Source organism: Agelaius phoeniceus, chromosome 15, assembly GCF_051311805.1.
Source record: "Agelaius phoeniceus isolate bAgePho1 chromosome 15, bAgePho1.hap1, whole genome shotgun sequence".
Classification (NCBI taxonomy): domain Eukaryota; kingdom Metazoa; phylum Chordata; class Aves; order Passeriformes; family Icteridae; genus Agelaius; species Agelaius phoeniceus.
In genome coordinates, this window is record NC_135279.1 from 14,352,211 (window position 1) to 14,378,517 (window position 26,307).

General features: G+C 41.0%; 1 protein-coding gene across 3 annotated transcripts in view; it reads right to left on the reverse strand.

The window, feature by feature from the left end:
- SLIT3 (slit guidance ligand 3) overlaps positions 1–26,307 on the reverse strand; it is a 494,867-nt gene that overhangs the window by 102,666 nt on the left and 365,894 nt on the right. For all 3 annotated transcript variants that reach the window (XM_077186384.1, XM_054642751.2, XM_077186385.1), the window contains 4 exons: positions 16,479–16,629; positions 15,325–15,399; positions 7,538–7,681; positions 4,974–5,117 (listed from right to left, as the gene is read on the reverse strand). In XM_077186384.1, the coding sequence (XP_077042499.1) occupies positions 4,974–5,117; positions 7,538–7,681; positions 15,325–15,399; positions 16,479–16,629 (514 nt within the window). The remainder of the gene's footprint in view (positions 1–4,973; positions 5,118–7,537; positions 7,682–15,324; positions 15,400–16,478; positions 16,630–26,307) is intronic.

Below are 26,307 nucleotides of genomic sequence, written 5' to 3' on the forward strand. Positions count from 1 at the left end.
GGAACAAAACATGATTCCATTACACATGAACGTACAGAAATACTGAAATAACCACAGGAAGATGAGGGGCTCCAAGTCCAGGCTCTTTCCTGTGTTCTTGTGAGAGCCCTCCTCCATCCTGCAGATCTGGAAAGTTCCATGCAGGTTTTATATTAGGGCTGGGATTATAATTAAAATATATATATTTATGCATATATAAACATATGTTTATAAACCAAAATGCTTAAAATTATTATTTAAACATACTTACATCACTATCAGGGCTGGGTTTATTGTGGAATTCAACCCAAGCTACAGCTCACACCCAAATCTAAACTCACCTCACAAACTGCACCCATGTGTGCATGCATGATCTTCACCATGACCATGTACCTGCCCCAGCACTCCCCTCTGTCCCACACAAACCAGAGCCAGGAGGGAGCCACTGGCAAGTGAATTTGGGGTTCCTACTGAAACAGCAAGGAAAATGCTATACATGTACATATATATATATATATATATATATATATATATATATATATTTGTATACATACATATATACATATATAAAGCAGCACTGTCATCTTGAGCCACTTATGAAGATTTCTCAGGTCTGGGTACCTGTGGTGAAAAGCATCTGTTCTGCTGCCTTGTAAACTTTGTGGGGTCTGCTTCAAATCTTGCTCCAGCTCCTGAACTATCTTCCATCCAGAGCTGCAGCCCAGGCATGGTGCTGTGGTGTGCAGCCCCCAAAGCAGCATCTGACACCTCCAAGAGAGGGATGGAGCCTGAACAGAGCCTGGCTCAGCAGCTCCTTCCTAACTCAAGTTCAGCTGAAGGAAAGAGGCTGAGCTCCCTGGTAAAAAGGGAGAGCTGTTTATGCTGTGTACAGAGAGGGAGCACCAACAGCCTCAGTCACAAAGAAGAATGAGCTGTCAGGGCCTGTGCATGCAAAATGAAGTCTCTAACCTAATATTGATGGAATATTCACATCATGTATGAATGTGCCCAAGAGTTACTATTTTGGTAGCACAGAAAGAAATATGTGAATAATAATGAAATTTCTTGAAATCATAGCATATCTTTTAAGACACAAAATTTGAAGGCAAGAAACAGGCACTTCAACTGCAGGTGTAGTAGCTGAAGTAGTTTTTAAGTCTTCACTTACAAGATGCTTTCACAAACCAAAATATGCAGTCAAAATCACATTAGGACTTCAGCCAAACAATTCCTTCAGAAAACAATAGTACTGAAGACAAAAACATGTGGTACAATTGAGGTGGGGCAGTTAGAAAGCAAACCCAAAGCAACTCCTAAATTCTGTAGGTTCTAGGCCAAAATCACACAGCCACAATATGATTTACAGCTGCTCTCAGCACTGCAGCACAGCCTACTTCAATCACTGCTCTGCCCTGGAGCTCTGGGGTTAATCCCATGTGGATTTAACACAGGCTTATGGACCTTGTGGAGAAAGGAGAACTGGGGAGAGCAGAAAACTCAGCATAATGTTATAAAAACACTCCACCTGCTTCACACTTGGACTCAAACGCTGCAGAAAGGTGAGAAACCCAACAGGTTACACAAGAGCTTTCATACAGAAGGTGCAAAAAAGCACTGAAAGCAACACTCTAATTCTAGCTGCTCTCCTTCTGAATTGTTTTCCATTTTCTTTAATCCATAATGGGACCACATGCAGGATGCTTTGTATATTTTCCACCCTGATAGACTTTGGCATGAGCAGAGTGCCTGAACCAAATGTCTGAACCACTGAGAGAGGCAGTGCTTCAAAGGCCATTTGTTCCACTGGTGGGAGAGAGTGAGATCATGTTCACAGAGCTGCTTCCATCACACAAATCCTCAGCACTGAATAATCTGCCACTGGGAACAAACAGCAGGTGTGTATAATCAGGGTTCTGGAAAACCAGCAGCTCTGAGGGTAAAGGATATTTTGCACATCTAGAGAGCATCTTACCAAGACTCTTCAAAAACTTTCACAAACTTTCCATCTACAAAATGCTCCATATCAAAAAATAGTAATTATCCCTGTCTAGAGAGGAGACATTGTTTTGACTTAATGTAACTATCCACAAAACCTCCTTTTCTTCTTGGCAAATACAGGTTAACGTACAATGTAAAATTTTTGGACTCTTTTAGTTTAGAAGTTGGATTATGCTTTTTCTTGGGAAGTAAGAAAGAAATAGGTTGTTACAGATAAAATTAACAAATAAACAAATGTCCCATTTAGAAATTCAAATTACTCCAGGCAGAAAAAGAACAAATTTATCTTGTCAGTAATTCCCCATGATCTTCTGCCACTTTAGCAACTTCTAGATTTTTATCCTTTTCCAACTGCAGAGCAGGGATTTTTAGCTTTAATGCAGCTAATTTAATTTTTAGCTTTAATTCACACATGTCCCCACATACACGCTCTTTCCATGGCAAGGCTGTGATGCAACTTTTGATAGAAATGTAAGATGAAGTCCCTCCTTAAACTATCACATGGATAAAGAGATTTCCTACTTGACTTGAAATGGAATTGAAAGTCTGGAAAGGCTAATTGTATGTCAAAGCTTTACTGAGGAAACTGACTATTCAAGTGAAGTTCTCAAATCAGAAACAGTAATGTTGGGCAGAAAAATTGATGTGAAAACTCATCAGTAATAATCAGAGTTCCCACACATACAATAGTGATTTACCCACTCAGACAGAAACACAGCAATCAAACTTTTAGCAGAGATTTTGTACTAACATGAAATTCAGAAGTGTTTACTCAAGGACATAGACATATTTTAAAAATCAAGGGGAAATAGAAGTCTTGAGAAATGAAATATGTATATCCTACTACAAGTGCCTCTTCAAAATTACAAAGAAGTCATAGAATATTAACTATTTAAATGGATTCTAGTGACCTGTTAGAAAAACATGCTGGAACACATCTGGATGTTTTTGAAATTAGATTGAAAATATATTCTGGAATTCAGGTTAAGTTTATACAAGAATAGTTTTATGTCATTCTGGCATTATGCAGTCATGCAGTTATTTTAATAATAATCCATGGAAAAGCAGTTCTGCTTGCAAATATCTCCCTTGACTGTGCAAGGACTAAAAGACATGACTGAATTTTCTGTGGGAAGAACTGCTAGGGCACTTCAAATTAAGATACCACAGTGCCTAGTTTGACCAACAACAAAATAAAAATTGCAATTTTTTCTACCAAATAGGAGTTATTCCTCCATTGAAAATCATTAGACAGGGTATTATTTTCAGAGCTGTCCATGTTTTGAGAATATCAACGAGACTGACTCACAAAGGGTAAGAACAAAAGGAACAATGTTCTTTAGTGCTGCAAATATGCCAATATAAAAATGGAAATGGAACATTGCATGAATTTTTGTCTCCCATTGATAGATGTGAAAGTAAGGCACTACAGTACCCCATTAGCTCCCAAAGTGTGGGCTCAGCAGGGAAAACAGTCACACCATCCAACTTCAGTGGTGTTTGTCATCCAGTAAATCCACCTACAGCAGAGTGCTGCCATGGAATGAACAAAGCTGAATTCTGCATTTGTACGGCAAAAATCACCATGGCTCAACCCAGGGTCTAAAGAAGTCAAACCCACACCTTTTCTGCCTCTAGATCAAACACAGAATGGAAATGTGTCAAAAAACAAACTCTTCCACCAATACACAGCTAGGAACCAACAGGATTATATATCAGTGCCAAAGACATGCATTCCAATTAGCAGCAGCTTTAATTGCTCTTGCTAGAAAGTGCAACAATCTTTTCCCACAATTGAAAAAAGAAAATGGGCTATTTTCTAACAAAATATGACAAGGACAATTCTATGAAAGGAAGGTAGGGGCTTCACAGACTGATTCAGAGAATCCCTGCCCAAAGGGAGCCACGGAGGGAAGCACAGAGAGAGCAGAGGAGCAGCAGGCACTGCCTGCAGCACAGTGACAACAACAGCTTTCAGCAAGTGCCACTTGCTTTGACCAGAGACTTGAAAACAGTCAATAAAAATAATCTGCTTGTGTTTTTCTCTTTGTCCATCAATTTTGAGGAGATTCTTGGGACTACACAATGTAAAAGGAAAGAAAATTCTGTGTTCCTTATGCTGCATGGAGCTAATGCCAAAATGATAACTGATTTGTTGGTGAAAAGTTGCCACAGCAAAGGGAAAGTGTCAGCAACAAAACAGCTGAGATTCAACACCTCCTTCTTTGCCCAAACATGATGAAGAATGTTTTACAATCCTGAAATGCAATAGGATTGAGAGTTTATTTTGACTGGACAATTAGGCTGTATTTTCAGGACAGACAATTTCCATTAACAGCAACACCAGGGTCCCCTCTCACAGTTGGAAAGAAAAGGCAGAGTTTCTTTCCATATTTATCAGTCTGTACTTTATTAAAATGGACACACTAGAAAAGCATTTTAAAGTACTTAAGAAGCATGAGAAATATTTCAAAGAATGACTGAGAAGTGTAAGAGAATTAAAATAAAGCTTAGGCTGGGATTTTCAAATTCACATTCAGTAAGACTTGACTATTTTGTCTTCTTCAGATGCTCTGAAAATCTAAAGAATCAGCTAGTAGACTTCTGATGTTTAACTAATGTAACTGAAATCCAAGAAAGCTGTTCTTACAAAATCAGGGAGCTGAGTGTGTGATAAGCTACACTCCTTGAATCTGCAGAAATTGTTTTACATGACCTTCTCCTGCACATTGCACTGGGCTATGACACAGCAAAACAAAGTCATCCTGCCTGAGGCTGGCAACCTCCAAGTGTTTTCAGCCACTCCAGCTGAAACTATTCAATTAAAAAAAAAAATAAAAATCACACCTTGCATCCTCCAAACCTGTGATTTCAGTAGGATGGAGTTTTCTTTCCCTAGATAATGTTTTCCATATAAACTGAAATATTGTCTTTTTTGAAAGGAAAGCATAGAAGAACCTCACCATGCCATGTTCATCCCACAAAAAATCACTTACATTGTGGACAGAGAGACCAGAGTGCTGAAGGCTCCAGGGGTGATGGTGCTGATGTGATTGTCATACAGAGACAGGAGCCTCACTGAGCTCAGGCCAGCAAAGGTGTCGTTGTTGATACAGCTGATGGAGTTGCTCCTCAGCATCCTACAAGGATTAAAAACAGGGAATTAGGAACCACTGGATAATAATGCAGGATGGGAGGTGCTTTACCAAGGGCATCAAGAGATGCTTTGGAAATCATTCTGGTTTTATTGATTGCTGAAGTAGAACACAGCTAGAGGAGGGTGAGATTCACATAAACATGGTCTTGTGAATTTAAAATGCATCTCTTCCACTCAACATTAGAGGCTGATGGGAGCTGCACATCTGAAAGCAATATGCAATTAAAATTATTACTAGTGACAAACCTGAAATAAAAACTAAAGGCTCAATTTAATAAATATCTGAGAATAGGCTGAGATGTATTTCAGAGATCATTTGAGAAAGACTTCCAGAAGTGTGTGACAATAACAATACTGGCTGCATTACTTCTGCTCATGTCCTGGATGTTTTTTGTATTCCACACTGCAAAAGTATAGAAGAAAACAGAATCCTCATCAAAAATCAAGGAATATTGTAGGAAAGATTTCCAGACCTGGCACAAGCTCTGGAATGTCATTATCATCATTAATTTTGAAGACAAAACCCAGTAATCATTCTATAAAATGGTCTTTGCTTGGTGCTTGTATCAGATGAATCAGTGCTGTGTTTTGGAAGATGCATCTCTCTGAGTTGTTATGGTAACAATGAACTCGACAATAAAGACCAATTAATCTGAAAGACTGGAGTGTCTTGTTTCACTCCATTGCAAAAAAGGCTCATGTGTATTTGTTACACTGCAAGCCAATCAATATCTGGGTCTGTAAACATCACTGCACTGTTGTGATATTCCTACTTAGGTGAAAAATCACTCAGTAATAAAAGCACACTGCCAAAGCCCCACAGCATGCACGCAGCTCCTGCTGCTGTTGCAGTGAATTGTTGCTCCAAACTGAGGAGGGTTAACCCCAGGGTATCCAACCCCTGGGTATCCAACTCATGCAGTGAACAAGAGAAATTCAGACTCCCTCAGGAGTTTGAATTTAAATCTCAGATTGGTATCAGCCAGCTGGGCATTGAAATGCTACATCAATGCTACCTGAAAATCACCAGAGAGAGTTTAGATGTGGCTGGGAAAACACTGACAGCATCATCACAGCCATTGCCTGTTTGAACACTGTCCTGCTTTTGCATCACTGCTCTCTGTGCAGTTACCAGCAGGGGCATCACCATTTTGGGACTGCAGCTGGGGTGAAACTGTGTCAGGAGAGACCCACAGGGCACAGAGAAACACCTTTGCCAGGTCAGGAGCACCAGCTCTAAAATGAACAAGTAGTAAATGGGAGAATAAGGCCCTTAGCAGCAGCAGGAAACCTTTCTCCTGCCCTGTATGGAATGTATCAGGCAGCAGAAGTGCAGGATGGGATAATCTGAATGCCAATATATCCTGCACAGTGATTTCTTGCATTGCAGGAACATACAGCCTTTTAAAAGCTGGACCATGACCCTGACAAATGCAGCCCCTTTGCAAAAGATTACTATTTTAATGCTGAAAGAAATTCAATTAATGGATAGCAATATGTGTCCCTCAAGCCAAACCCTTTGGTTTCATATCATGGTTCACCATGCACTGTGTGCCCTTCCTGAAAGAACACTTAGACTCACAAATCCTCATATCATGCTGTGTATATTTAGACTGCTTTATCAGCTGGGGGAAATGTAGGTCAGGTCAGCAGGATAGCTTGAATGTTAAGCATCTTTTTATTAAAAAATGCTGAATTTTGTTTAGGAGCACTGCCACAGGCTGCTTTACAGTATAAAAATTAATTTAATATCTATGGGCAGTATTTTCAAATCCCTTAGTAAAGTGCATACATTAAATTGAAGAACAGATGGCTGTAACCACAAAAAATGTTAATGGAACAGCAAAAGTTCCGTATTTGTCATCACAGAACAAAGTCCTTGAAAGGAAACTTCAGTTTCTTTTTACACTTGAGTAAGGACTGTACTAATTGTGTCATGATAGCTTCCAACATAAGTAGTATTTTTTTGCTAATGAAATTGCAGATTTTAATTGTATTTTGATTCCTTGAGTCTATTTCTTGACAGCCCTACCTAGTCAAGAGCTTTCTTTCTACAGCACAGCTCCAGTTTGGGTGGAGGAACAGTGGGAGGATGGACAAAGTGATAGGAAACACGTTCCTGAATATCTTGTTTCCAGAGGAAATAACAAAATAATAAAAGCATTAAACGACTGGAAGTGCACAAATTTGACACATGACAGGTTCCCCCATCATGTCAGCGCTGTGAAAATCCGTCCATTTTACAGAAATAGCTCATAAATCTCAAACCAGAGATAGATTGAAAGCCTCAAGGCCGAGCAGCAGCACTGGCTGTGTAATTACAGATATTTTAGCAGCAGGCACTGCTGAGCCTGAGCCCTCCCACCCTGCCCAGGGAGGAGCACAGCCAGGGCTCTCACTTACAGGGTCTTCAGCCCCGTGAGGCCCCTGAACATCCTGCCATGCACGGCCTCCAGCTGGTTCTCCGTCAGGATCAGCTCCTGCACGCCCGCGGCGCCGTCGAACGCGCCCTCCCGGATCTCCTTGATCTTGTTGTTGCTCAGGTTTCTGGAAGGACACACCCAGTGACAGTAAGAAAATCAGGAGTGTTTTATTCCAAATATCACACTGGAGGGAGGGAGATAGGAAGAATTTGTTTGTTTTAGTGGCTGTCTAGAGAGAGCTATCCATCCAGCAAGGAGAGCATCCAGAAATTCAAAGGAATTCCTACTGTTCTTACAAACAGCTCCCTTGCACTCATCAAAACCACAATTATTTCAGCCAAATCAAGATCATTTAAATTAATGCAGTTACTAGATTTTAATACCTCATGTAGTTGTTTCTTATCCATGTCTCTGGAAACAGTAAGTGGGAGTTTCCAGCATCTGATTCATGTCCATGAAGTTGTGGACAATGCTTGGGTGTGGGTGCTCATCTGGCAAGAGTCAGTTAATGCTACTGCCATTGAAATGGTGTCACAAATTGAAATATGGACCACTTTTAGTCACTGTACCATGTATCTGGTACCAACTTTAGTATGTGCACTTAAATAAAAAAACATCACTCAAATGAAACAAGTATCACTTGATTGTCAATTCACAGCCACTGCAATACACGGCATTATTTTCTAAATGTTTACTCTGCCTATACAGTCACAAGATGTTTGCTTATAGATCCATATAAGAAAACTTTGATCTACAAAGTCAAATGAAGTTCTCCTGAAATGCAAAATTAATCTTTTGAATATTTCATATTTGTGAAAACCCCCATGAACAGACAATTTCTGAATGATAAAAGTGCCATCATGCATAAAAATAAATGTCATTTAATTATTTAAAGCATTTATATAGAAGGCCTTAAGCACATTAAAACTTTGAGCCTGAGTCCTTCAAATATCTCCCATGATGTCCTGTATAGATTATGATGAATAATTCTATTTGTTGAGGTCTATGACAGGAAACACTGGTCTTTGTTTTACTATCTACAACAAAAAGGAGAAAGTACAAGATATATTCTTGCTCCCAAGAAGATGCTAAATTCCAACACCATTACTCATGCAGAATAGCACATTATTCCAGAAATGATCCCAGTACAGACACAGCATGAGTAATAGTTTCAAAATCCAATTCCAGGTGATATAAAACAAATGACAAGGTATCAGATTAACACCTGGGCTACCCTGCTCAGAAGAGCTGGCAACCTTACTGGGATAAAAGTTGACAGAAGACATGGAAAGAGGACAGCTTGGCCTCAGATAGAAATAATGTGGGTCTTGCTCTTTTCAGAAGTCATCACTTAATAAAATAAAATAAAAAAAAAGAGCCTTGGAAATATGTTTCATGTGGGAAACTGGAGTACACTGGTTTATGTCTGCTGAACAACTGTCAGAGAGTGGGGCCTACAGCATGTGGCCCATCACCTCTTGTGCTTTCTTGTGATCAGAAAGAATAGGAGCATGCCAGCAATCAGCCAAAAATAACATAAAAACATCTAGAAATACTTACAGGCAGATTTCTCTTTCCAGAAGTTTAGTGCTTTGTGCTAAGGCTCACATGAAGAGTTTATGTTCAGTGTCAAAGCAAGTCAAGGGAGGATATTCTGACATATGCATTTAATTTTGGGGCTCAGCTATTTCTTCAGTGGAAATGTTTATAGCTCAGCATCTCTTCTGAATGCTGGCATAAATAAATGCTCCCAAAGATGCCCCTCCTGGTAAAGATCATGCCATGATGCATATTTGCACAGAATAAGTAAGTAAATGTTTGTGGTGGGAAGGGAGGGTGAGTTGCTAAAATAGACAAAGACTTTGCAGATTGCAAACTGACCTACAGTTGTAGTTGTAAAGTTTTATTAGTTACTTTTTGCCATATAAAAGATATTTAGGTACATATATTAAAACATGGGGGCAATTTTAATGGTCTATTAGATACTGAAGGCAGAAAAGAGCAAATATTGGAGACAAAAGCTGGGCACCATTTGCAAAGGAATTGGCACTTTATACATGTGCTAACATCTGAATTTTAATTGCTGCCAAAGGACTTCAGCAGATAGGCAACTCTGCTCATTTGAGTTAATAATGCCTGATCTTTTCAGCAAGACAGAATTACCCATAAATATGCCAGCAGCCTCAGAAGAAGCCAATTATAAATACCTTTCCCATGCAAAAGATTCGAAAGTCCAACATTATGCTGAAATCAAAGTTGCAAGGCAGAGAAAGGAGAAGCTCTGCAGTAATAAATAGGTAAAGATGTTACAGTCCTGCAATCCTGCCTGAAGTATTGTCAAAGCAGATGTTCTGCCAACCTGGATTTTGTTATTTGTCTTCCTGAGTTGGAGTTTCCCATATCAGAATGCAACAAAAAAAAAAGTGGTAGATGACAACATTCAGTCACCAAAAGGAAAAAAAAAAAGTTTCCTCCTAAAGTCTGAACAGCTAGAATAATAAACATGAAGAATTACATACTTTTCAGTCTAAGAGTTACCAGGAAAAATAATCAGCTGGTATAAAGCTTAAAAAATGAAAGCACTGTAACTTTTTGCCTGCTCTGCAACTCTGAGACCTCTAACTCCATCCTTCCCAGCTAAAAGATTCTTTTATATGTGATCATCACACTTGACAAGGAAGTTTTTTATCAGAATAAAACCTACTGAAATTTTATAGCAAACTCCCACTACAGAAAAGCCCCATCCTCTTGCAACACTGAGCTCCTACCAGGAATTCTTCTTGAAATACTGGAAGACAGTGGAAAAGAAACTGAGTGTTGAGACTCCTATGCCCTCTGGCAGGACCCAAATGGGAGCCAGCCCGACCTCAGCCTGGTAACTCCTGCAGGCTTTTTCCATAAGGACTTCCTGATTTACCCTGGTGATAACATTTAATCCTATTTCCAGACTTTTATTTTGGGCAGGAGGTCAAAATAAATTTTCAGAAAGCCTGGGTCTGCTTTATGGGGGGCTGTGAATAGGAAATGAAGAGATCAAGAAGCTATCAAGGTGACATTGTTCACACAGCTCACTTTTCAGTCACATTTTATTCACTTTATGGCTGAAGTTTATAATAATATTATTTCTGTTGATCTCATAACTTCAAGAGCAAGCTGGATTCTATTCAGAATTAACAGAAGCATCCACCCTGCTGTACCTGCTGGGGCAATGCCAGCATGGCAGCTCCCCAGTGCTGAGTTACTGACACCCCTTCCCATCTGGAAAACCCCTGAGAGAGATCTGCAGCCTCAAAAGATCTGCTTGGTCTCACCTCCAGCCCTGCACAAAACCAGCCTGTTCTGAGGGGGGTTTCCCTAGAATATCTCTGTCTGCTGGAGATGTGCTTGGAATCCTTAAGCACATGTGAGCAGGAAAATCCCAGTGCTGCTGCATTCCTCTGGAGGATGCTGAGGGGGTTTTACAGCCTTTACCAAGAGCGTGGGTTTGATGGTGTGAGCTGTTCTCAGGAGCTGCATGGCACTGAAAGCCTGAAATGCTACACACAGACAGTGAATTGCACCCTGTGACAGCCCTGCACTCATCCAGCAGAGCAGACTGATGGCCTTGCTGTAAAAACCACACTGAGCCCAAATGGCACGAAGCACAACACAGCCCCATTTCCAGAAAATAAAGTCTGGTTCTGTGTAACAAATGACTGCAACCTCATTTGCCATGGCAAAATTCATGCTTAGGGGAGGGAACAACAGGTAACAGCTGTTTCCAAGGGCACAAACTACTTCTGCCTCCCCAAGAAACCTGATATCCTGGTGTTGAAGCTGACTCCTAGTCCACAGACTTTATCATGATTCAATTTTATTTCACATGTAAAATGTTCAGATCCTGGTCTGACACTCCATACAGTTCAATCTAGCAGGAATACTTACAGCCAAATTAAGCCTCCAAAGGCAATTACATGCTGGAGGTGGGTTGGCAGTACCAGCTATTGGCAAGACAGCCTGACATTTCTTATAATAAAAACCATATTATATGTTCACTTTGTAACTTTGGCAAGGCTTAACTGAATGAACTGTTAGATGACCCTTTCAGGTTTTGAGGTAAACATTTTTCATTAGTCTTGTTCTCAAGAGAAGAGGTCAGTCCCCTTTCTCCCCAGCAGTGCATCAAGCATGGCAGTTCACCTCTCTATTTTGAATGTGAGCTCATTGCTGAATTTTTTTCCCCTGCAGAAACAGCAGCTGGGACCTCAGTGGGAATGGCCACTGATTTCCTGTAGGCACAGGGCAGTGGGCAAGCTCTAGAGATGGCATCTGGGGGCTCCAGCCTCTGCCTGTGGGTCAGTATCCCATTTCAGCAAGTCTTTCAGGGTCTCTCTGTGCTCCCTGAGTCAGATATCTGGGGGGTTTTGGACATTGAACCTGTCATGGCCAGGGAGCCCCTGCAGGCTCCCACTGCCATGGGAGTCCCCAGGCACTGGAAGGTTTTTTCTCTAATTAACAGCTGAGCCATTGCCAGGGAGTGGTGGGGCTCCCAGGGCTTGATTCATGCTGATTTTGGTGGCTGCTGCAGGAAATTAACTGCTGCCTTCCACAGAAGCCAAAACTTCACCTCTGTGAACGGGGATGCCTCCCCTCTCCCTGTCTGACATCCCTGATGTGTTGAGTGAGATCTCCCACTGGGAACACTGGAAACACAATTCCCTGTTGTTTCTGCATTGGAAGCATAATTCCCTGTGAGCAGCAGCAGCTTCCAGCTGCCATGGCTGGAGGGCAGCAGCTCCTGGAGCCCTTTTAGGACCTCCCCAAAAAAGTCCTGGAGCTGCTCCCACTCCTAAAGAGCTCAGAAATGCATCCTTGTGTTTCTGCTGCACTCCAGGCAGATCCAAAGTGCTCTTTGCAAACCACTGCAAAATATCAGCAGCACAGTCCTGGAGCCTGAAGCTGGTGGGATGGGGATGGGACTTCAGCCTTCAGAGCCTTCAGCTTTCCCTTTGCACAGGCAAGATCAGGTCAGGCCATGCAGTAAAAACACAATAAAAGCAAAACAGGGGTCACTGGAGAACCCAGTAAATTACTTCTGGACTGGATGAGACCTGTCTAGAAGAATCTATACCAATCTTTTCATTCTACTGTAAAAAGCATTAAGCATAAAGAAAATTAAAATTTAGGTTGTGAAAACCACACTGTGTATATGGGATTTTGCAGCTAATTATTGAAGTTGATTATTTTTTTAAAGGCACATTCAGATATGTTAACCTTTTAAAAACCAGCAGGGTAATCTTAGCTATTTAATTCCTAAGTAAAATGTGGCATCACATTGCATTATGTATCTCTGACCTTTCCTTTTTTATATCAAGAATTCAATTTTGTTTTGCATTAAAATGTATTAAATCCTAGGCTGACACGTCATACAATGAGGTTCGGCTTAGGAGGACTATTTGCAGACAAATTACAGCACAAGAGCTAATTGCATATTAGAAGTGGGGTTGTTGCAAAGGTGGTCTGACACTTCCCCTTTTTCCCCATCATTTTGACTCTCTCTGGAATTCTGCTGGAGCTTTACCAGCCACAGTGTAACCATGACTCCCTGAAATGAAGTTTATTTTCCAAGTTCCTCGGCATGGATCTGTCACAACTCCTAAACTCAAGCGAAAGACAACCAGAGGAAAAACATTCAAATGCCCTTCAGATATCCATAATACAGATATTCAGATGCATTTTGGAAAAAAAGAGTATTTCAGAGAAAAAATAAAGAAAAATAATTATATTATTTAGGCTAATGCCCTGCCACTGCAAAGCTCTGAGCTGTTTTCTTAAGCCTAGGAGGCAATTCAATTTCCAGACAGATTCCTCCACCTGCTGTTTGCCTTTAACACTTAAGCAGACAAGGAATATATGATGAGACAGAGTCAATACTGTCAATCAAATAATAGTTGGGTTTCTGGTCCCCTGTACACACTCAAAAGTGGGGATTGGATCAATGCTCTTCCTCTCTGATTCAGCAGCAATCCCATCTGAGGCACTGCCCACATTTCCCTCCTTGCTGGGGACTTTCATTAGCAGAAGGATTTGGCCTAGTAAAGGCCAAATAATAACTTGGGTGTTTGTTTGCTTGTTTCTTCCAGGTAACCCCTTTTATTTTTTTTCACAAAATGGAAGAAACGGGAAAAAAAAAGTCTAATCTGGCTTTTTAGGGATCAGGCCACTGAATAAAGTTGTGGTTGAAATGTTGGTATCCTCATATGAAAAACCACTGTTTTCAGAAAATCCCTTTAATTAAGATGGAGAAACTTTAGAGCATCGGGCAGAACAAAAGAAACAAAGATTTCATTAAGAGCCTCTGCTTGGAGGCTGCCACTAAACTCCAGCAAGAGACCCTGTGCAGGGTGCAGATTCCTTTTGCCATGAGTTTGACCTGCTCCTGCACACCTCTGATCTCAGCAGCCACCAAGGACAGATAAAAGAATCTTTGGTTTCACAAGAAACAACTCTTAAAAATCCCTGACAATGGTTTCATGCTGGATTTATGCACAAAATACAGCCCTTGTCGAGGCATCCCTCCCTCTGAGCGATCGATGAGGACAGGAGGGACAGCACTGTACTTCCCTACTGTAACATTTAAATAAAAACAAATTATTCCAATTTTCAAAACATAAATCCTGAAGGTTTGATGAGGACACATGCTTTCCAGTTTGTGTATACTCTTATATAGCATGCATTTTTCATTCCTGTTTACTATCTACTTACACAGGGAACAGAGCACTTAACAATGTCAACATCATTTTCTGAGTGCACTGTAGCTACAAATTATTGATCATTCATAAAACATGAGGCAAATGTTTGTGATTAGTTCCCCAAGCCTGATGGGCTGTACTTACACAGATACAGCCCCACCCCAAGCCTGCAGTGCTGCATCTGAAACTCCTGCAGAATTAAAAAGAATCCCACTACAGTTGCCTCCAAAGCCCCTGAGATCTCACAGGGACTCAAATGGCCAGGAAGCTCCAGATGGCAGAAACCACGTGAAACAAATGCAGAACAAATTGCCTGGGTTGGTTGGGTTACCTAAATTAGCTTGATCCAGACAATAAAACCTTACTAAAAGCAAACAGTTAAATGAGACACTAGCAATGGGTCCATAGGGTTAAAACTCTAAATAACTTCAGAAGGATCCATTTTGAAGACTATCAGCAGGTATCTGACATATTATTCTCTTTCCAAAACACTGCTTTTATTAAATATATACAATACATTGTGCCAGAACTGTCAGCAGAATTATACAGCAATATTTGAATGACTGATCTATATGTTTGCTAATTTATTCTCCTCTCTAAACCAATAATGATCACCAGAAGCTGCCATTGTCCATATCTTGTAATATGATTTTCCTTTGACTATCTGAAACAACCACAGCACAGCTGGAGGCACACAATACATTTGAGAGACAAAACCAAAATGCTGAATGTCATAATCATCTCCAACAATAAGCATACAGTGGAATAAACTCTGGGACAGAATTTCTGTCAGTCTCTGAGTGAAAGACTAAGACATGTAGCCTTAAAAGCCCACTGAAATGTCAGCCTAGGGGTCTTCATCTGTCAGTGTGGTTAAACTGTGCCTGTCCATCCAACAGGGAACTCCTTCAGTTTCATTAAACTCACATTAAAAAAGTGATTTCTACTACTGCACTACATAAATACAAAAACTCATCCCTCCCTGCTTCCTTCCAATCCAAGGCTGCCTGTATGGTAACAAGAAACTCAGACTTACATTTTCCTGAGGTTGGGCAATTTCTTGAAGAGTCCAACAGCTTCCAAAACAGAAATATCATTGTCATTGAGACGCCTGAGAGGAACAAACAGAGAGATATTTAATGCTTCCCAGATGTCTGTAAATCCATCCCTGTGACATTCAGGGCTGCCACACAGAGAACCATGACCTTTGTTAAGCAAGGCACTCCCTGCCATCTCCCCCAGACTCCTACAGGTAAAAGAGTTTAGCTTTGAAGGAAAAAGGACATAGAGGAGTATCTACAGTGAAAGCTTAGGATGCCCTAAAGAGTGTAATGCCAAAGGACAGTGTCAGAGCCCCTTCATCTCCCAGTGCATGGGAAAAGGAATTATTGAGCTAATCCATTGCACACAAACCCCCTGTATGTGACTGAACCTCTGTGGTGCCTCTGCTACACCAGGCACGCAACTGGAGATGGGGCCATGTAACCAAAAGGGTTCTGATTTCAGCTCCTTTCCTATAAAACTCTGCTGATCTTCAAAATGAATGTGAAGGCCACTGTCTTGGCAGGCTTGGGATGTAAAATTCATTCTCTGATTGCACATAGCTCCATTTTGCTATGCAGAGTCTTTGCTGCATTTCTGGATATCTCTCATATTTTTTCTCGACTTCAGATCAATAATTTTTATCAGGTTTTAAATAGAATAAGTACAATAAATACAACACTAATTCAAAAAAAGAAAATTCTATTTGAATGGGCTACTAATGCAAGAAAAGAACCAGAATCTTCAGTTGCTAAGCAATAAAAATGTTTTCTCATACTCAAATGTCTTGAGGTTACATTAATTTAATAAGGCCTGCTCCACCCAAGTAGCAGGCAATGCTGAGATGCAATGAGCTCCCAATCATAGATTCACTCAAATGGTTAAAAACACTTCTTCAATAAAAATGGCCAGGTGCAAAGGCAGAGGACTCCAAAGTAGGCTGGACAGGAAGGACACAGCTTGGGCCTGGCCAGCATTGGAGAAGGACACAGGGCTGGTGCTAAGAAAATGAAATAAAAATAGCTTTCCCATTTTCACACAGGGATAAAAGCAGGAGGTGCCTTTAACCATCTGAGTCGCTTTTAAAGCCTTTAAAAATTCGGAAAAGCAACAAGTGAGGCTGCAGAGCCGTGTCAGAGGCACACTCACAGGTCAGTGGTGTACTCGGGGAGGTGGGTGGGCAGCCGGGTGAGTTTCTGGTTGGAGCAGTCCACCACTGTCCCCTCACAGCGACACTTCTCGGGACACACGAGGTCCATGAAGCACTTCCCAGTGAATTTACTTCTGTAATCCTCTGAGCCTGCAATGAAAGGAAAATATATTCCAGCCAACAGTTGTTGAGAACTGCAGTGACCAGAGGTACCATGGAATCCATCCTCAGCACTGCCTCCTGTCATCCCCCAGCTCCTGCACACAGTTCTAACACTTGCCAAGGACTTGTGCTCAGCAATTTTTGAAATTACTCCCAAGACTTGTCCCTGGTTTTTCACTCTCCCCTTAACAGAATAATTCCTTGTCTAACAAGCCTACCTGTTAAGGTATTTTCCAGCAAAGTCACTTTTTTCCCATCTGGAATTTAGTCCAGCAACAAGGAAAAGGCATCTCATGAAAGAATTCAAATGACAAAAGACTTTTAAAGATACCATTTGAAAGTCCCAAATGTTCAGACCTCAGCTATTAGAGCTGTTTTTCAGAGCAATCTTTTATTAGACAACCTTGTCAACTTTCCAATAATTAGATATCTTTATTAACTATGTTAAACAAACAGCAAAGGAAAGTAATAGCAGTTTAAATCATTTTCATTTTAATTAAGGAATGGGTAGAGCATACTTAGTGAGAAGCACTCCCTGATGTACCATTACACTGTGATTGCCAGACCTCTTTGACTGGGTTTTTGACCCATTCTAATGAAATGCTTTTCCAATTAGGCTCAGTGAACTAATCTGTCCTTTTCAGGTTTGGTTTTTCTTGTTTAATAGCAGCAGGTTGGAAACTCGATCTCAGTGTTTCAAGGAACCTGGAGGATTAATAAATGTGTGTGTAAGCAAAGTGCTGCCAAACCCCCACCATGCAATTCCTGCCCACTCACTTCGTATTTCATAATGGAAGCACCAGAACCATTGCAGGAGCCCTGTGCAAGGCCCAGGGATTGTAATTACCAAGAAGCATTTTTCAAGGTTTCCAAATTTTTAAAAGTCAATTACAAGCCTTTCTCAGAGAGAGGAACTGAACAAATGTTTTAAGAACCCAAAAACATCAACAAAAACTTAAGCCCAACCTGAAATTTGCTTATGGAGCCTTGACGACATTCATCACCTGCTTCCCCTTCCTGACTGATAAATACACCAGTGCCCAGTTTATGACCATGTACTATTTTCTGAGAGAAAAAAGACATTTCCTAAATCCACTATTATTTTAATTTATGTTATGCATTATCTCCACCAGGTGATGCAGTGAAAAAAAGCAATTCTACAGGCAATCTAACAGTCCGATCCCACAGACACACTTGGGTTTAGTTTTGTAATTCCAAGTTGGGTTATGGGAACATTGACATACAGATTTGTACCTTGCTACTTCAGTGGTGCTAAATTCTTTGCTGGTTTTTGTGCTTATTATAAATTATACATCTAAAGTGCAACTTCCCTGACAGAACAGCACTTAAAGTATTAGGACCAGTGGGCATTTTAAAGCATTATAAAAATACAGTCTAAGAGTTTACCCACACCATTATCATTTAAACACTTATCCTTTTAAAAAAAAATCTGACATTTTATTTCCAGTCCTAGACATTCCAAGCTGGGTAGTCAGAATGTTTAGTTGTTTATGATTCCTTAGAAACAATACCAAAGACAAACAGTTATCAGAACCAGAGTTTATTAAAATTGCTACAATTACAGTACACATTGAATAACCCACCAACAATCAGTGATCAGAAAGTGTCTTGGAAATCTCCAACTTAACCCTTGAAAAAGCACTACTAAGTTTCCTAGTAAAAGCTTTTGTTGAAAAAAATAATCACAAACAATGTAAAGTTTCATAGGGTAAACATTTATTAAGCAAAATTTTTAATCTGCTGATGGATACAAGATTCACCTTCCCACAGGGAAAAGGGATGGGAGAGTGCAATTCCTTATGAAGGAGAAAAAGCAGTGTATAACACTGGAGGGTGAAAAATACATGTTTGGTTTTCTCTCAAGCATTCTGGCTGAACAAATACAGAATTTTATCACACTTTGACTTCTTTGACGTGGCACCCATCCTCCTGCTGGTAAGGCACACAACCTTCCACACTGCAGCAGCTCTCAGAAGTTGGTGCTGCCTGGGCATCTGTGCCACCACTGAAACAGGGGAAAGGCCTCAGCTCAGCAGCAGAGGAAGGGAGCAAACATCACCTTCACACTTTTTGTTCCTTCTCTCTCTTTCTATTTTTTTTTTTCATTTTTCTTTTTGAGTTTAAACAAGAGTTACTCAGGTAATCACTGAGTCAAAAGTAATCAACACCCTGTATGTGCTCAGCCAGTACTCAGCCATCTCTTAGCCTGAGAGACAGCAGAAATCACCTGCCAAAGACTTGATAAAATTTACTGTTTGACCTGAGCCTTGAGATCACTTGGACAGGTGGCTGCTCTATTAAGATATTCCCATCTGGGATAGCAATGTGAAATGCAGCCATCTGCTTGCAGAGCTGTTTAAGCACACATATCCATTCCTCCTGACTGCCAGGCTCTGAGAGAACACAACAGGACTCAGGAAACACAGCTCAGCACCACAGGCATGGAATACTCCTTGTGCACTATAAAATCATCCGTGGAAAGGCACAGAAAAGAGATGCAGGACAGAACATGACCCAACAGTCCCTAGCAATTCCCCAAATGAGGAAGAATTAAAGCTTGCTGTAAAACAAGTAGCCAAGGCAACAGCAAGGCCCGTGTGTAACTGAGGGCAGTTGTAGTTATTTGATTTGTTAGTTACTCTGATAACATTTTTATTTCACAACCAATGTGACACTTCTATCAGGTACTGTGATTTCTTATTATCATAAAACAAACACACCATGGCATTCTGCAGAACAGCAGCATTGAGATAAAGAGACACCACATTTCCAAGTGCTCAAACATTCTGTGTGCCTTTCTGATACCCACGTGGAGAATCAGGCAACAGAGAGAAATACCTTTTTGTTCTACTCTTCTTTTAAAGCATTGTTTAGAAAACCTGATTTCAGTTTTTAAAACTTAGCCTTGTCCAAAGGACTTAAAAGGAGTTCTGGAGGATCTGTTCTGCTACGAATCAGGCTGTCTCAAAAGTGACCTGACACATTCATTCCAGAAAATGATCCAGCTGCCTCAAATTTGGCACCAAAAGTATGACCATTGAGATCAGATAGTCTAAAACTTGAATGAAAGACCCAGGAATCTTAAAAGTTCTTCATACAACCACGAGATCACAATTCTCATAGGGAATAAAAAAGAAGTGCATTTTTTGGTCATAATTTCACATTGCTATTGTTAATTTTTATCAGTAACTACAGATAAAATCTAAGAATCCTGCATGTCCTTCTTTTGACAGCTCCACAATAGAGATGTGACAAATTTGCAAGACAAGGAAATATTTCAATGTAAGAAAACTTCTGTATGAGACTCTCAAAGTCCTTTATGAATAGGTGTCATTATCTCTGTACAGGGGGGAGTTAGGCAGAACTATTTTGAAGATCTTTTCTAAGCTGTCCAAGCTAAAATGGCCCATTTGGCTTTGCTGACTCAGCTTTGCCCTCTGGAATTATTGGATATTGATGCTCCCAAACAGGCCATGTTAGCCATGTCATTTTCAAGTGAAGAAAACAATGCTTTGCAGACTCTTATGAAGGGTTTTTTTGCATTATATTTGTTCACAATGCAATGCCAGCACATCAAGAGCAGGTCCAAAGTTACACTGAGTGGCAGGTGTCTTGTTGCAGCAATGGCATCCAAAGTGTACCTCAAGCAGAGGGATTCACTGGACAGTTCAAACAGACAGATGCAGCTTACATTATGCACAAGGTAAGGAGACAAAAGTGGTTTTTAATCTCTGTAGGTATAACTGGAATCACCCTTGAACATTATCAACCAGCAGAACGCCTGACTCCTTCATTGTGAGAGCAGTTAAACAGATTAATTCCTTAGAAATACTTAGAAATGCAGTAATTCTAATGACTTAGAAATGGTTATTCTGCATGCAAGCCCTGTGGAAAGTCTGTGCAAACATCTCTGTGGCTCCCTGGGAGCCTGGTTAGCAACACTTCACCAGTTCCACCGTGCCGAGAGGGAAAGGGAATGGGAATCTCTCACCTTTTGATGCTTCTGCCCCAGCAGAAGTATCCAGGCATGCCATGCTGCAGGGAGTATGCAGCCTTCCATGGTGCTTGACAGAACCATGTTCCATTTGTATTGTTCTACCACATGGTTAGATCAAGCACAAAGGAAAACCCCATGGACAGCCAGAGTCAGAGTTAGGCAGCGCCAAAGAGAGAGGAGCGTTCAGAGGAAGCAGCATGGAGAAGCACAAGCTGAAGGTTCACGGAGAGCTGCTCTCCACTCCACCCATGCAAAAAGGTGCTGGATACAAGAGGTCATCCTTTATGCTACTGCAGGAACACCCTGGAGCACAATTGGGGTTAGTGAACACGAACAGAGCCCGGGCGAGTTCAGAGACAGAGCTGGCACGACAGAAAACACGACCAGAGGAGTGCTCACTGCTCCTTCCAGAGAGCACCTGCAGCTCCCACAACACACTGAGTGCCCAAGCTACCCTGCTTTTTATTACTTACTCTCTCCTGGTGTCTCCTTTCAGTAAAAATGCCATTTAGGTTTGCTGCATTTATTTAAATGCAACTGGAGAAATACCGCAGCCCGTGCTAATAACAGCAGATTCTGAGCTGATGGCCAAGCTCTGGCCTTAAATGCTCCCCGAGTGCCCTTTGAGCCTGATTTCAGCTCCCAGAGGCCCCTCATGCTGGTGGCACTTACACTGACGATCTGGAATTGCCACTGCTTTTCTTTTCTTCTTTTTTTGGTTTCCTCTGCACTTTCCAGCAGAGTAGAACACACATGTTACTGCAGACACAGACAGCATTTTGTTATTCTGTCTCTGAGCACATTTGTTGGGTTTTGTACCTCACTCTCTGATGGAAGCTGAGCGTTCCCTATTTCTGACATCCTGAATTATTTCAAACAGCTTTGCTCTTGTAACTCATTCCTGCAACCCTGACATATAAAGCAGAACATTCAGTTCAGGCTTGACTGCTCCCATGGAATAAAGCTCTCCCTGGCTCCACTGTGTGCAGAGCTGTGCCAGTGGACAATGATTTTGAAAGTCACATCTCAAATGCTTACAGGATTTCCAGATAAGAGAGAGAGAGTGGCTGTCCTCTGCAACTGCTCAGAGTTCTGCTGGACTTCAGGGAAGGTCAGTGCTGGTGCTTTTAAATACAAATCACTTTCCTTAGTAAGGGGTTTGCCCAAAGAACAAAGTCAGCACCAAGCAGATCATTCATTACCGACATGGAGAACAAGGCAAGTGCTTGAGCAGAGATGACAGATAATACAGCAGGGGTCTGTGCTTCCCCACTTTGCCATGACCCAGCTCTGCTGTGCAGAAAAGCCATCACTGAGTTACTTGGGAACTTCAGGAAATAAATCAGCACAGTGTTAACTTAGCCACTCCACACTGTGGGTTTGGTTCAGCAATGAAAGTAAGGTAATTTGATTTTTCAGTCTAAGAAATAAACTGACATAAACTGAAGCAGTTTTTTAGGGGAACCTAACACAAATCTTCAATCTTCACAAGCTGCCAAACTAGCCAGAGTCTGAATTGATAAAAACATCAGATTATTAATTTTCTTCTGTGACTCATGCAATGTGGCACAAAACCACGTTAATTTTCTCGCCCGATTAATTCAAAATATGCATAACCCTGGAATCCACACCTCATTTACTTAGAAATTATATCTCTAACTAGCATTCCTGCCAATAATTTTGTATGGCTCCAGTGAAGAAGGATGTAGAATCCTATATCCTTATTCCTACACTGCTTTAATAAAGCAGAAATACTGGCCTGGGCTCTTCAAACAAATGAATCCACAGTACTCTGTTAAACAATGACAAGTAACAGTTCATATCTTCCAAAGACTTTTATATTATACACAGATTTACAGTATTAAGTGGGATATCTGTAATAAACTCAGTCATTTCAGTGTCAATGAACTCTTTCAGTCCTACTAGAATCAAATGCAGTCTGAGCTCTGCAAACACCCTCCTGAGAAACCCCATGAGAATATTGTGAACAAGTCTCTATTCCTTTGCTGCACTAATTAAACACCACTTACAATAACTGCCTAAACTAATCATCAACTGCAATGAATGAGAGGTACCAGCACACAAAGAAATCTGTCAAAATCCTAATTTATGTCCCTAGAATACAGGAGAGCAGAAATACCAGGAAAGCACACTATTTTATAAATTACATTTAAATAAATTCCATAAGCCTTTTGGATATACATAAGATCATCCTGCATAAATGTCTGCAAAAAAGAAATTGAAAAGTGAAATACATCTCCAGCTATGTGCCAGTTTCCATGAAAACCCCTCCCTTTAGATACTTTACACACAAGCAGCATTGTTTGGTTTGCTCTTGGTGTTCATTCACTTCTTGTAATCCACATTCTGTTGATCAGTCACTGAACCTGCAGTTTGTAAAGAATTTATACACAGGACCCTATTTTTAACTGTCCCATCATGCTGCCACACCCAGGGGAGCTGCAGTCTCAGAACAGTCAGATGAAATATTTGCTGTCCAGCTGCAGCACCAACACCCTGGCACTGGTTTTTAGCTGATGAGTTCTTTTCATGGCAGCACCTCCCCAGTTATTTTCTGTATCCCACTCAAGTGACCACCACACACACAAAAAGTGCTGCCTTGGCACCCCTGGTGATGCTCAGCTTAACCTCAGCACATGGAATGGCAATGTCAGAGGAGAGCAAACTTTGTCCCAGTGTAATTTCTGAGGTTAAAAGAGCCATCAATCACTCAGCTTTCTGACATGGCTCATTGTCACAGACACATTTTATGAAAAATCCTTTCCTTAGGATTTTCCTCCTGAGAAGCTGAGAGGCCTCAGAAATGATATGTAACCAATGGTTATCTGCTGCTGTGGAATGCAACAGGTGCATCTGGGATTGGGCCCATGTGGTTGTTTCTAATTAATGGCCAATCACAGTCAGCTGGCTCAGACTCTCTGGTCAGTCACAAGATTTTATTATCATTCCATTTTCCTTTCCTTTCCTTTCCTTTCCTTTCCTTTCCTTTCCTTTCCTTTCCTTTCCTTTCCTTTCCTTTCCTTTCCTTTCCTTTCCTTTCCTTTCCTTTCCTTTCCTTTCCTTTCCTGCCTTCTGATGAAATTCTTTTTCTCTATTCTTTTAGTATAGTCTTACTATATAATTTTCTTTTAATATAATATATATCATAAAACAATAAATCAGCCTTCTGAAACATGGAGTCAAGATTCCTGTCTCTTCCCTCATCCTGGGACCCCTGTGAACACCACCACAATTAATTAACAGGACAATTCAGATCTCAAGGGAGGAATCTGCACAGCCCTGCACTCTGCCTACATGGGGAATCCAGGATAACTGTGATATTTGGATACCTGTGGATGCATCTGTGACTCAAGAGTCATCCCTCCCTCTTCCCAGTGCCTCCACTGTAATTGCAAATAAGGATGGTGGGTAACAAAGCTCTTCAGATATTTTGCTTTTTTGAAGACTACTTCAACTCAAAAATAAAATGAGGCAGAGCCTAAAATAAACTTCCTAACTGAAACATGTCAGCTTACTTTCTTATTAAGAACCAGACTCTCTGCCAAACAGACCCACCTGGTTTATGTGGAGCTTGTGCTTCCTTGAGTGAAATGCTTTCCATTCTTTCCCCCACTGCAAAGCCAGAACCCTTCCCCATCGTGCTCTGCACAGGCTAATGGAGCCTCAGAGTAACTGACTCAAATTTCAACACAAAGATCTGGACTGCTGTCAAAGATGCACAGAAAAGGGAGTTCTATAATCAGTACAGTCAAATCAATTTCACAACAGCAACACTTGCACAGTACAAGGGAACTCAGCTCCATTACTATTAGTCATAGCAGTTGTGTTGTGTTCTCCAATGACTTCAGCTTCAGGAAGAATCCATGCAAACCAAAGCCCAAATATACTCAGTTTCAGTGTACCATGAAAAATTCATATTCCTAATTACAAATTCAGTGTAGCATCTAATCTGCAGGTGATTTACTGGTGTTAAACAACCTTCCATTCAGATAAGAATAATTCTGATGCACCACAGACATATCTTCAGTTTTGGTATATTCAGAGGGTTTCTGAAGGTAGTTCTGCTGAGTCTTTGTGTCTTTCAGGGAGAAAAAAAGGATACAACACACAGAATTTAACTGAATAAAACCAAAACATACAAAACAACCCCAAACCAAACCAAACCAGACCACAGAGAAATCTGAATGCAGTTTCTCAAATCATAACCAGTGTTTTCTATCCCTTTCCCTTACAGCAGTGCAAAGCCATGGTGAGAAAAGTGCTGGAGCTTGGCCTCAGATGAGATTTCCCCCCAACATGAGCAGTTCTGGAGCATCCAGGGCAAACCCAGAGGCTCTCAGGGCTTGGGGCTTGCTCAGGAGCTGCTGGAGCCCCAAAATCCTGGCCAGGATCATCACAGCCCCAAAAACATGTCCCTGCAGCACTGCAACAAGGCAGTGGAGCAGGTGGAGACCTGTGCTTTCCCTCAAGCAGACAATGCTGAGGGCAGGAGCCCATGGTCTGTAAATGACTATTTGCTTATTAAAAATGAAAGGAATTTGCGAAGTTGTCATCAGAGTGATGGGCAAATTACAGGAACAACTGCAGAGTGTTTCAATCAGATAAATTATGTAAGCTCTGAGTTAAATTCACCTGCCTTTCATGACTTAAACACTGGTTGAGGAATAGAAACGCATTGCAGCTTTCAGTTTGAGAGCTCAAAACTCTTAAATGTGTTTACACATCACTAGGAGCAGAGCAGGGGATAACCCAAGGAGTCCAAGGGACAATAATGTGTGAATGGCCACAGACAAAGAGTCCTGACATGCAGCCTGTGCTCCCCTGACTCCATCCATGGCAGTTCTGTGCTTCTAAATGTGCAACAATGCAGAGAAGAGAGGAGGAGAGTTGAGGTGATTACAAGAAACAGCAAGTCTGTTCCAAAGCAGACAGGTAACCTGAGGAAGGTGAATGTGTGTGTGAAGAGAGAGACTGGAAAAGAACATCAAGAATTAGGAGAAAAGCTGCAATTAGTGAGAAGAGGTTTCATCAAATGCTTTGAAAATTATGAGTGAACAAAAAGCAGCTACATTGCCATGCAATAATTGTGAATAACATGAGAGAAATGACACTAGCCCTAAATATGCCATTTTTGGACCCAAATGTACCCAAAAGGCTGCCTTTGCTTTGGGTTGGGTTAAGAAGAAGTAGTGTCCAAAAAGGAGAGAATAATGCTGGCAGATGGTTCATTTTCCTCCTCCTGCTCTCCCCTGTCCTTTTGATTGTATAGCACTGTCTGGAACTGAAGCAACTAATTAAAGGCAGTTAGACACAATGTATGCAGGAGGAAGCAATGAGACAGGCTCACTTCAGAGTATTTCCAATAGCAATCTTCTTGATAAAAGTCTTATTTCTAAGAATTAGAAGATAAAGAGCTTTTGTGATGTGATGTTTGTAGAAACACATTGCTTTGATCATTATCAGAGATAGTTTGTGTCAGTACAGCAGGTGGAACTTTCATCGCTTTTGAAATGCACAATATACTGAAAAATGCAAACATATCACAGGGAGAAATAGATATACAGCTGAATGCAAAGGCAATTCTTTCCAAAAGCTATTTCATACACAGTGTCACACAGCAATCAAGG